Raw genomic sequence first — 12525 nt, 5'->3', positions numbered from 1 at the left:
TAGGCTTTTCTGTTTCTATTTCACACGGTTCTGCAGAAGAGTTTGAAAATATCATCCCTTCAAAGGAGAAAATCCACAAGGCAAAAAAAAAACCTTCAAATACGCTCTACAACAAACACCCGCACGGTACTGCAGGCTTGAATTCCTGATGCTGTGTATAAGTCTAGCTGTGATGCTGTGGGAGGGATCAGATTTTCTATTTCTCAAACAATCATTTAAGATGGGGTTATGAAGGAGAGTTTCCACAGTTCTGATCGGCTAGTCACCTGGTTTCCTCTGCAACATGAATATTGTGGTACCTCAAAGGGGTTTTCACATTTGTTTCTGTGTTAAGGAACAAGGACACTCGCAGTGACTTCAGCTTCTTCACGTCTTCTCTATGGCCCACGGTACTGGGTCTTCTGCATTAAAGCTTTGACACTTGTGGCATGTGCAGAGGATGGTTCAGCGGGTTACTGGGTGGGACACGCTGGGCAGACTGGTCCTTCTGGGGGTCTGTCTGGGTGAGATGTCTGTCCTGTGGCTGCCTTTGGCAGGGACATTTGGCAGGGAAGTGCAAGGAAGTCCTACGAGGAGTGGCTGAAGGAACTGGGGTTGTTGTGTCTGGAGAAGAGGAGGCTCAGGGGAGACCTCATTGCTCTCTACAACTGCCAAAAGGAAGGTGTGGGGAGCTGGGGGTCAGCTTCTTCTCACAGGTAACTAGTGATAGGACCAGAGGGAATGGCTTCAAGTTGTGCCAGGGAAGGTTCAGGTTGAAAATGAGGAGACATTTCTTCTCAGAAAGAGCAGTCAGGCATTGGGACGGGTTGCCCAGGGAGGTGGCGGAGTCACTGTCCCTGGGGGTGTTCAAGGAAAGGTTGGGCCTGGCGCTTAGGGACATGGTTCAGTGGGTGACATTGGTGGTAGGGGGGTGGTTGGACCAGATGATCTTGGAGGTCTTTTCCAACCTTAATGATTTTGTGATCCTAATGAAGTCGTGATCACAGGGTACAGGCCCAGCGGTCGAGGCCTGCTCTCCCACCCCACACATCTCCATGGACTGAGGCAGGAGGAAAAGGAATGGTGCAAGAAACACCACGTCTACATTTCAGTCCTTCCTTGGGGCTGTGGAGAGGGGCTGTAAAAGGGGACAGTGCCTGTTAATTGTCGGCCACCCTCCAGCAGAACGGTGTGGATGGTGCGGCCTTCTGATGAGAGTCATTACGGCTCAGCATCAGCTGTATTTATGGTGCCTGAAAAGATTATCTCCAGATAATCCTACGGGTATTTAGCCAGCCATATGCTTTATTTCAATGGTAATATGTAGTTCTTTGTGAGTTTTAACATTGTTTATGTTAATTACGGCTTCAGACTGGATGCTGCATATGGGCTTTCTTCTTCTTTTTTTTTTTCAAGGGCTAATTTGCAGATAGTAAGTAACCTTGTCCCCTGCAAAATGCTCTGATTCAGTTAGCCATGATTACGAATTCACAGCTGGGAAAAGGCTTTGCTTTTAACCTCCTTACAACTTTCTCTTCCTGTCCTTCCCTCCTCCCTCCCCACACAAAAAGAGAAAATCTCCAATACTTCGCGTCATCCATAGATCCCGAATCTCTTCTTAAATCACCACTCTCTCCATTTTCCTTGTGTCAGTTCTGAAGTGAATTAGCTGAAACCATCTATTATTAGGGGCATCTAAAAATACACACACATATACATATATATATATATATATATTCCTACTCTGGTTTAATTTTCCTCGCATCAAGCAACTGGATCAATAATAGGTTTCTTTTTTCCTTTTTTCAATTTCTTTTTTTTTTTTTTTTTTACGAATTAATTTAAAAAATAGTCATTAATCTGATTATTGATTCTTTCTTACTGGCAGAGAATTGCTTTGTTTAGTGCCAGGTCTGTGCTGTCAGGGTGGAGGTGAGAAAAAGGGCATCAGTGCCACACAAAACTCATAAGGAGGTCTCAGCAGCTGAAAATGAAATTAATGCCCTGGTCTGTACCCCAATGACCACACCATCCCCGTCTGCTGGGGCTTGTTTCCCAGAAGATGAAGAGCCCTTGGGTTCAACAAAAGCATTTGGGGTAATATTCATGGATGCAACTTAGGGATCATTGCAACTTCTCTTCCTTCAGTGGTAGGAGAAACTCAACTGTCGGGCTTGAAGGGGAAGTCAGATTTGTCATAGTGCTTAAATGAGGGACCTACAAGTGACAGATTATCTATGTACCTACCTACCTACCTACCTACCTACCTACCTATCTGTCTATCTATCTATCTATCTCTATAATTCTTTATCTCTTTATCTCTTTATCTTTTTATCTATTTAACTATCTACCTACCTACCTACTATCTATACCTCCTGTTTTATTCTTCTGGGCCACTACCACATGGGACGGAAGAAGGACTGCTCCCACTTCTGATAAGAGTGGCTCTGGAAAGCTGCTTTTTTTTTTTGCTTTCAGTAAAGAAACTGGGGAACCCAACCACCAGCTGTACTCTTCATTTATTGATTGAGAGTTCAGCGTGGCTCAGTGGTTTGAGGAGCGACTGCTTACTCGAAGGAGCACCATTAGTGCCCTCTTAACGCAACTCCATCCCTTCACACCTTTTTGGTGTGCCTCAGTTTCCTTATCAGTTAAATGAGGTTGACGACACTTGATTTTACGCAGATGTCACCAAACTGGTGCAATGCTTGAAATTCAGACTGGGTTTTTCTAGGAGGAAGGGTTCCACTCCAGCAAAGCCAGCCTGACTTGCTGGATGTATGTGATATCTCACAGAGTTTTCAGTAGCATTGCTGAGAGTTCAGCCTGGCTTTCAATTAGTGGATTGATGAAAGACAAAATAACGTCTTCGATCATAGGATGACCCTGGGAAATGGTTTTGCAGCTTTTATCCAGTTCTTAGGAAGGCCTAAACTAAAAAAATCATGATTACTGCTTTGGCACTGATAGCGTCCAAAACTTCCTGAGAGTCTGACATGTTTTAGATTGATTTTAGCCCATCTTTAGCTCAATGTTTCATTTATTTCAGTGTTTACCTGTGTCATAAGAGACCTTTCACAATGGTTTTAGCAGCAGATCGAAGTTATATATATTCTCTTTCTAACCTGTTTCTTTTTCCAAGAAGTGCAAACCCTTTCGTGTCCCTCGTACTTAGGATCCATTCACTTTGTAATCCAGCCCCGAGGTCCTGCAGAACCTCTGACTGTGCCACACTTGCTGCAGCAAAATGATTGTACATTTTTTTTGTCCCGAGCTATTGTGCAGAGCCAGAGCGTTTGAAAGGCGCTCTGGGGCAGCCTTTGGCTGGAAATGAAAATTGCTTTTGGGAATCCCTCAAAAAGGATTAACTTTGACTTCATCTCTGGTTCTTCAAATTAATAATCAATCTGCCAGCTGGACCCATGCCAAGCGCTTGCATGACCTGCCTGGTTAGCAAGGGGGGGACGGCCCATGTGAAGCCAGAAGTAACAGAGTCAGAGAATTACTGAGGTTGGAAGAAACCTCTGGAGATCCTTTATATTATATATGTCATAAATATATACCCCGCTTTTAAACCTCCTTCCTGATCCATGCCTCTTCCCACAACAAAGCCTCTTCCTTTGTGCAAATTCCTATTCAGAAAAGCATTTCCATTTCAGAAAGTCCTTAAGCTCCTGTTTAAATCTACAAGACAGTGCTTAATTGCTTTTTCCCATCAAGTGCTCAAATAATGTTCATAGCCATGTTGTAACATATGGTGAAACATTTTCTCGTGGAACGTCACTGGAATTACACCGGAGATAAATCTGACCACAGACATCAGAGACAGAACAAACTTGTCAGGTTTCCTGCTAACCCTCCCAGTACAATGTTTTTTGTTTTTTTTTTTTTTTTTTTTACGCCAGTCTGGTTTGGGGATTTCTACAATTCCTCTTTGACTGGCTCGTAATCAGTCTGACTACACTGTTCTCTGATATTCTGCCCACGTTTTCCCTTTAGCACAGTTCCTCTTTCTTCCCTCTCCTCTTGAGACCGCCTGGAAATAATTCTGCTTCCTTATTCGTGTACCTGTATTCAATATTTGTGAATAACTCAAATCCTGCTCCTTTTCTTTGCCACTGAGCTGTGAGCAGGGGTTTTCCGTTGCAAAACCCGTATACTTTTCTGCAGAATCAATGGTTTTGCTGAGAAAATGAAGGCTCGGTGCTGACGTACAGCTGAAACCTGTACACACAAACTCACACAAATACCCAACCTCCCTTTAAGGACTTGTTCGTTACAATCCCCATTTCTCCTGCAGCTTCTAATCAGGCCCATGATGAAGGCATTTTGCATGCAGCTGCAATATCCCCTTGAACAGATCCCACAAACAATCTCTGTTTTACACATTTCAGTGATTAAACCACTTACGATTTGAAATCTGCTGTGAACCACGAGGCTTTTGCTAAGCCTTGCTGGCTGATCCTACACACCCTTGTCTGGGCAGAACTCAATCCCCACCCCACAAGAAGGCAACTCCTTCAGATGTGACCCCCTAGACTATGGACAGATCCTGTTAGATCTCTCTCGGAGGCATTAAATATGCCATGTGCAGCAGATATTGCCAGACAGGCTCAAGCATTTCGTAGGCACAGCTGGGACACCCCAAAATCACACAGCTGGCATTACTCATGAGGTTTGGATACAGCTGTGAGTTTGAAGCCTTCCAGTTGCAACTCAATTGTGTATTTTTAGGAGCTTGTTAGCAACCACGTGGACAAGAAATTTATTTTAAGATGAAGAAACACAAGCTGAATTAAGAAGTTAGGCTGATGAAAGTTCAAAACATCTAAAGCATTATTCTGTCCTGCCAGATTAATTCTGTCCAAAGGATTTCAGGGCAAAGAGAACAGGTAATTAAACTGACTCACAAAGAGGAAGAGGAAGATGAGAGACGAGTTCTACTTCTGAGTTTAAAACCGGTGGGATGCACATGCCCTTTTGGAGCAGCAGCCATTAGAATATCCTGAGCAGCTTAATTTTTTGCAATAATCAATTAACGAGAGCTGGATTTTCATTTTCTGCTAAATGGCATAGTTGATAGAGATGATTTACCCTGAATTTCTGACTCAGCACCTCCCACAGCACCCATTGTTTGTGTGATTTATCGCAGCTTTTAAAGTGACAAAACCCGGGTGGCTTTGATCCAATCGATTTCTTTGAATCCAATGGGATAAATAAGCAGGCAGCAGACCTGAGCAAAGTGGGGGGAGGATAAAATGGGGGTTTTTCTCTTTGTTGTTGTTTTTGTTTGTTGTTGTTTGGTTTGGTTTCCTAGATATCACTATGTGCTCTCTCTGAGCACCTAGAAATGGGGATCAGAGCATGCCAAGTGTGGCTTTGGCTTTGGACAGACTTTATTCTGATATTGCACTCACTGCTGTGCTCTCAGTTTTTCTGCCACGAGAGAGTGAGACGGGGCACAGCATCTGGGGAGCAGTATTTGTTTTCTTATACCTTCCCTGGGGTTTCCTATTTCAGTAGGCTTTCTGATCTTTTTCCTTTTTTTTTTTTTTTTTGGATGAGGTTACTTTCATTGATGCGTGGCCCAGATCTGTCCTAGTCTACTCTGAGAGCTGATAAATGAGTAAAGCTGGGCTTCGGGATTGAAAGTGATGTGAAGGCAATTGTGTCCACACGTTTCAAGAGAATCCAAATTGCTCGTGGCATGGGGTGTGCGTGCGTGTCAAAACACCCATATCTGGTGTAGAAATGATAACTTCAATGGTGTTTCTCTGTTGTGAAAGCCTGTTTAATGAGAACAAGTTAAGGGTAATTAGAAGTCGTTTTAAAAATGCTTTCCCAGATAGCTGCAAAGCCATAAATGAAAAAGATGACCGAAGCATTAAAAAGCACACACGCAAAGAAAACAAACAAACAAAAAGAGCAAACACAAGCCAATAACTACAAAACCAACAGCCTGGTTTAGAGGGAAAGTAAAAGCTGGTGTAGAGATATGGAGGAAGGACAAATTGATAGCAAGCAACACAAATTAAAAGCTTGAAACAGATAAGAAGAAAAAAAAAAAGATGGAAGAATTTTATTGTTCGGGATTGTTAATGTGAGTAAAAAGGAAAATTTAGTGTATGCTAACAGAAAACAAATCCTAATGATATTGGTTTGTTACTAGCTCGGAACGACAGATTTATTTATAATAATGGAGAAATTTCAATAAATGTCTATATTCTGTAATTGGAAGAGAGCCTGGCTACTTAATCCGCAGCCCAAGCTAATGAAATACTTTTCATTACAGCAGCTGCTAGAAAACATGCTATACATCATCTAATAAAGCCGGGCGTTTTTAAGAGATACAAGTCTGAGCAATTTTGCATGCGAGGGCTTGGAAAGAGCAGGCTAAGGCTAATTGGGGGTCATTGCTCTTCTGCGAGAGGAGAGAGGAAGTTCTCCAAATCCGGAGAGAGGCGTGCGTCCTCGCCCCAGAGCCGCCAGGCTCACATCTGTCGTAGGCGCAAAAACCCCATGGGATGCAGGATCCTAAAACGAGGGGCTTGTGGGTAACATCCTGATTATAATTGAATAATAGCACGCTCATTAAAACGGAGAAATTAATAGCAATCAACTTACGGAAAGGAGATTTCGTCAAGCTAAATGAACACTTTGTATGGGGATACACAACTGGTTGACAGAGTTTAAGCGTTTGTCATTATTTACACACGCCACAAATGAGGCGTTTGTCTCGGTGGCAGTGCAGAAACAGAACTGACTGGTGTTGTGGTTCGTGGAAATAGGGCCGGCACATCTGGGGGAGAGCTCAGAAGCTGCACTCCCTCGGAGGTTGGCCGTGGATCCCTCAGTCCCTTCAAGAAGGGAGCTGGTGAATTGCTGACGGTGCCTGGAAGGGACCAGGGAATGCTGCTGGGTCAGGGTTGGAATGCTAGGGTCGGGACATGGTTGGACAAGCAGTAGGGTCAGGATGTGGATGGACAAGCAGTAGGGTCGGGACATAGATGGGCATGCAGTAGGGTCAGGACGTGAATGGACAAGCAGTAGGGTCGGGACACGGATGGAAAAGCAGTAGGGTTGGGACATGGAAGGATGGACAAACAGTAGGGTTGGGACATGGATGGATGGACAAGCAGTAGAGCCAGGACGTGGATGGACAAGCAGTAGGGTCAGGACATGGACAAGCAGTAGGGTTGGGATATGGATGGACAAAGTAGGGTCGGGACACAGATGGAAAAGCAGTAGGGTCGGGACATGGATGGATGGACAAGCAGTAGGGTTGGGACATGGACGGATGGATAAGCAGTAGGGTCGTGACATGGATGGATAAGCAGTAGGGTCGGGACATGGATGGACAAGCAGTAGGGTTGGGACACAGATGGATGGACAAGCAGTAGGGTCAGGATGTGGATGGACAAGCAGTAGGGTTGGGACATGGATGGATAAGCAGTAGGGTTGGGACATGGATGGACAAGCAGTAGGGTCGGGACGTGGATGGACAAGCAGTAGGGTCGGGACGTGGATGGACAAGCAGTAGGGTCGGGACGTGGATGGACAAGCAGTAGGGTCGGGACATGGATGGACAAACAGTAGGGTCAGGACACGGATGGACAAACAGTAGGGTTGGGACATTTCAAAAGCTTTGCATAGGTGCCAGAAAAACTGTTCTGGGCCGCGCATTGCTCAGATCTCCTAGAAGTAAAACACGTTTGGCTCTTTTTTATTTTTACTTTTTGCAATCCTCAGCGTGAGCTGGTCGCTGTTGGTGCCCAGCCCTTTCTCCCTGCTTTCAGGGAGGTTGAGGGAGGCAGAGGGAGGCTCGGTCCTACAGAAACTTCTCGGCAGCTCCTGACGGGTCTGCTGGACTCAGCGGCCCGAGGTCTGGGCCATCTGTGAGCCACCTCGGGCTGCTGAGCAACTCGGCTCCATCTGGAGCTGCCTTCAGCTCGCTGCTGGCGTTCTCGCCCCTGTCCCCTTCTCCAAGGATGTGGAGAGGGGACATCTCACCCCGTGCTGCCCCGGTGAGGGCGTGTGGCCCTTCTGCTCTGCCTCCATGTCCCGTGACGGGTTCCTGGGTTGTCTGCCGGGATCCCGACCTCTTCACCCTACACAAAAAGCAGGGACGTTGTCCCCCCAGTGGCTCCCCATCCGCTGAAAGCCCTGCTGGGTGCTACAGCGAGGAGCTCCTGGCACACCTTTCCCAGTCCCCACAGCCAGGGAGGGAGATTTTGGGGTCATGTTGTGGCGGTGGTGTGTGGGGAAGGGGTGTGCTCCCCTGGGGGATTCGCTGGGGGGATTTGGGGTGAGGGGGGGGTGTATAGGGGGTGAGATGGGGCTATGGGAGGAGTGAGGGGTGTAAGGGGTGTGGGACGCGGCTACAGGGTTATGTGACTATATGGGATATAGGTTAGGGAGGTATATATGGGTTGTGTAGGACAGGGTCAGGGTCAGGACCAGGACCAGGCTGAGGGCCAGGATCAGGGTCAGGACCAGGTCCTGAACCAGGATTAGGCCCAGGCCCAGGGTCAAGACCAGTATCAGGATCAGGGGCAGAACTAGGACCAGGTCCAGGACCAGAACCAGGACCAGAATCAGGTCAAGGACCAGGTCCACAACCAAGATTAGGGTCAGGATCAGGACCAGAACCAAGCTGAGGACCAGGTCCAGAAGCAGGATTAGGGTCAGGATCAGGACCAGAAACAGGGTCAAAAACAGGTCGAGGACTAGGATCAGGACCAGAACCAGGGGCAGAAGCAGGATGAGGACCAAGATTAGAGTCAGGACCAGGACCAGTTTGAGGGGTCAGAACCAGGGCCGAGGACCAGGATCAGGTCCAGAACCAGGTTCAGAACAAGGTCCAGGTCCAGAAGCAGGATTAGCATCAGGATCAGGACTGGCACCAGGCTGAGGACCAAGTCCTAAACCAGGACCAGAACCAGGGTCAGGACCAGGACCAGGACCAGGACCAGAACCAGGGTCAGGACCAGACCCAGGTTGAGGACCAGGTCCAGAACCAAGACTAGGGTCAGGATCCGGACCAGAACCAGATCGAGAACCAGGTCCAGCACCAGGTTGAGGACCTGGTCCAGCACCACGCTGAGTCCCACACCCATCCCCAAGCCCATCCCCGTGCTCAGGGCGGACCGGGGGCCTCCGTCATGCCCGGCCGGGCCCCAGCAGGAGGAGGACGAGGAGGGAGAAGGCGGGCGGCGGGCGGGCGAGCCTGAGGGGACCGCGGCCGCCCCCGGGCGCCATGCCCCCCGCCGCCCTCCCTGACGGCCTCTCTCCCTCTCTCCACCGCCCCGTCCTTTCCTTCCCCTCCCTCCAGCAGAGCCTCCGCCTCCGCCTCCCCGCCCGGCGCCTGGTCCTGGCGCGGCTGCCGAACGGTCCCGCTCGACGCCTCCCGGACCAAATGCCTGTGTGACAGGCTCGCCGCCTTCGCCATCTTAGCCCAGCTCAGCCCCGACATGGTGAGTGCCGGCCGGGGGTGGTGGGGGGGGGGGGGGGGGGTTGGCACGGGGCGGCGGAGGGTTAAATAAAAGGGTGGGGAGGGTCCGGGGCCGCTGGAAATGGCAGGGAGGGGAGTGGGGACAGACCCCAGCCCTGCTGTGGTCACGGCCGGCATCATCGGCATCCCCGGGGCTTTGTGGTCCCCACAGCGACGGTGCGGGTCGGGTGCCGGCATGGGGAGGGGGCGGCGGGGGTGGGGTGGGGGGGGACACGCTGGGAGTGCTGCGGCGGCGGTGTCGCCTTCCTCCTCTTCCTCCCCTTCCTCCTCTTCCTCCTCGTCCTCCCCTTCCTCTCCATCCTCCCCTTCTTCCCCTTTACTCCTCTTCCTCCCCATCCTCCCCTTCCTCCCTTTACTCCCCTTCCTCCCTTTACTCCCCTTCCTCCCTTTACTCCCCTTCGTCCCCATCCTCCCCTTCGTCCCCATCTTCCCCTTCCACCTCTTCCTCTCCGTCCTCCCCTTCTTCCCCTTTACTCCTCATCCTCCCCTTCCTCCCTTTACTCCCTTTACTCCTCGCCCTCCCCTTCTTCCCTTTCATCCCCTTTACTCCCCTTCTTCTCCTTTACTCCCCATCCTCCCCATCCACCCCTTCCTCCTCTTTCTCCCCATCCTCCCCTTCTTCCTCATCCTCCCCTTCCTCCTCATCCTCCCCTTCCTCCTGGTCCTCCCTTTACTCCTCTTCCTCCCCATCCTCCCCTTCCTCCTGGTCCTCCCTTTACTCCTCTTCCTCCCCATCCTCCCCTTCCTCCCTTTACTTCTCATCCTGCCCTTCCTTCTCTTCCTCCCCTTCCTCCCTTTCCTCCCCTTCCTCCCCCCCTCCTCATCCTCCCCACGCTGTTCGCTCAAAGACAATGCTGCTGAAGCGAGTGCTTGTTGCTGTTGGGGGGCACAAACCCCACCGAGCACCTTCCTCCCGTGGTCCCCCCCCCACTCCATCTTCACACGTGTCACATTTGGGGGAATCACCCCTCTGCATCTCATGACATCCCTTTCCCAAATTTGGGGTTGTTCTCTCTATTTTATTAATTTTTTTTTGGGTGGGGGTCCCGCAGCAGGAATACGGGGGGTTTGCAGGGGCTGGGGTGTGTGTGTGTGTGTGTTTTTGGGGGGGTCCGTGAAGTTTCACCCGCTGTCGGCACAGCGCAGCCGGTGCCGCTTCTATGCCGGAGCCTCCGGAGGAGTGAGGAATTCCTCGAAATGCTCACGGGGCGCTGGCACCCCAAATCAGCTGCCAGGGCACCCAGGGCGATGCCAGGGTGGCTGCCCTCTGCTACCTTGCACTTTGAGTATTTATTTATTTATTTATTTAAGTAGTTCATCCCCTTTTTGGACACTTTCCCGGGTTGGTGGAGCGAGGCTCCCCCTCCTCTCCTCTCCACCTCCCTCTTCTCCATCTGCCCGGGCACTGGGACTTACGGGGCCCTTGCAATTATTTACTAATTATGCCTTGCTTGTTAAACGCCGGGCTTAATTCGGCGAAAGGGGAGGGGAGAGGAAGAAAGGCAGGGTGATGGTGGTAAAGGGGGGTGGGGGGGGGATCACATTTTCCAAGATGAAGGTTCGGTTTATTATTAGAAACACTAATGTATTTGGTCCACTAGTTACCATGGAAACAACATCTGCACTGAAGTGGTTTTAAAGACACAGCGTTGGTTGTGTTTGCCCGGGCCCCGTGCAGGCCCAGCCACTCCAACCGGGGCTCCAGAGCTGCTCTCGGGGTCCTCTTGTGCGAGGCACCGAGCTTTGGATCGCCGCAGAGATGCTCTGGTCGAAGGTAGGAGCAGCGCGTCCCTGCGTGGAAGGGACCTGGAAGGAGTTGGTTGCATCGGTGCTGGTGTCCCCGCAGCCTTTTTCTGCTTTGGGTAGCTCTTTTGGTGTCTCCTGGCTGCGTGAAACCAAGTGCAGAACGGAGGTGATGTGTTGGGTTAGTGCTTTCCAGGAGCCGTCCCCAAATTTTCTTGGGGCGGCCTGGCTGAGCCCAGGGGAGCCAGCTGGGACCCTCCTCCCGGAGCTCCCTGCTCCGTGTCATCACAGCAGCAAGGCTTCAGCCTTCATCCCGAGCTTCCAGCACCCCGGCTTCTGGCTCTGCACCTTGTGATGCCCACGGGGATGACGGATGGATGGGGGAGCCTCGTCCCGCGCCGGGAGGGCTCCGTGCTGTCATTGCAAATGACCCAGTCCCACCAACATTCAGGGAGAGTTTGGGTCCTGGGAAAAACTACATCATAATTTCTTCCGGAGGAATACTTTTAAGGCAGGGCCAGCCCAGGTGTGCAGCTGAGTTTCTGGGGAAGGTTTTCTGCGGATCTTTCTCCTGGAGTTGAGCAGAGGACCGGGCAGTGTGGGAAAGGAGGCTGTGGCTTGGCTAAAGCAGGAGTTTCTCCAGCAGAGGACTGACTTTATGCTCACAAGGTGCTTGCTGTTTATTAACTAAGCAGCTAGGAAGAAGAAAAGGTTAGTTTGATGTAGCTAAATACTACTAGTCACTTAGCTCGTGGTGTTTATGTGCTACGAGGTTGATGTTAGCCCTTTGCCAAGTACAAGTATTTTTGCATCTGAGAGTGGACTTGGCTGCAGGAGAATGCTGCTTCCTTCCCCCTTTCATGTTTTATTTTATTGCATCTGCAACTAACATCTCCGCGGGTCCTATGGGGTTTAGGCCTTAAATTGCTTCTTCCATCCTCTTTCCAACTCCTCTAGTTGCTGGTTGGGTTGCAGTCTCACAACTCATTATTCCCAGCCCGGAGTCAACTCAGGAGCACCAGAGTGAGTCCTTTGGCCACGCTGGGAGGAAAGCTGGGACCCGGCTACCTCCTGATCCCCTCGAAGTAAAGCCCAGGGTTTGTTGGTGCTCTGGAGGGTTGCTCACCCATGTCCTCATGGTACCACCCTCGGTTTTTTAACCAAGTGTCTTTGTGAGCAAGCCCGTCTTCCCCAGAGGTGGCATCTCGTCAGCGGTGGTGTCTGTGGTGCTGACATTTATAGTGCAGTTTTTCATGTGCCTTGGGAGCTCTCGGGACAAGAAGCTCCGTCCT

The 12525-nt window shown here is 50.1% G+C and overlaps 1 protein-coding gene across 4 annotated transcripts in view; it reads left to right on the top strand.

Annotated features, from left to right (window-relative positions):
* ADGRB1 (adhesion G protein-coupled receptor B1) overlaps nucleotides 1–12525 on the top strand; it is a 259845-nt gene that overhangs the window by 166697 nt on the left and 80623 nt on the right. For 2 of the 4 annotated variants that reach the window (XM_083825567.1, XM_083825568.1), the window contains exon 18: nucleotides 9314–9452. In XM_083825567.1, coding sequence (XP_083681693.1) covers nucleotides 9314–9452 — 139 coding nt within the window. Of the gene's footprint in view, nucleotides 1–9310; nucleotides 9453–12525 lie in introns of all 4 variants that reach the window. The other 2 variants (XM_083825569.1, XM_083825566.1) reach the window with 1 other exon arrangement.

The sequence above is a fragment of the Anser anser genome, assembly GCF_964211835.1.
Source record: "Anser anser genome assembly, chromosome: 2".
Lineage (NCBI taxonomy): Eukaryota > Metazoa > Chordata > Aves > Anseriformes > Anatidae > Anser > Anser anser.
This window is presented reverse-complemented; position numbering and strand designations above follow the sequence as displayed.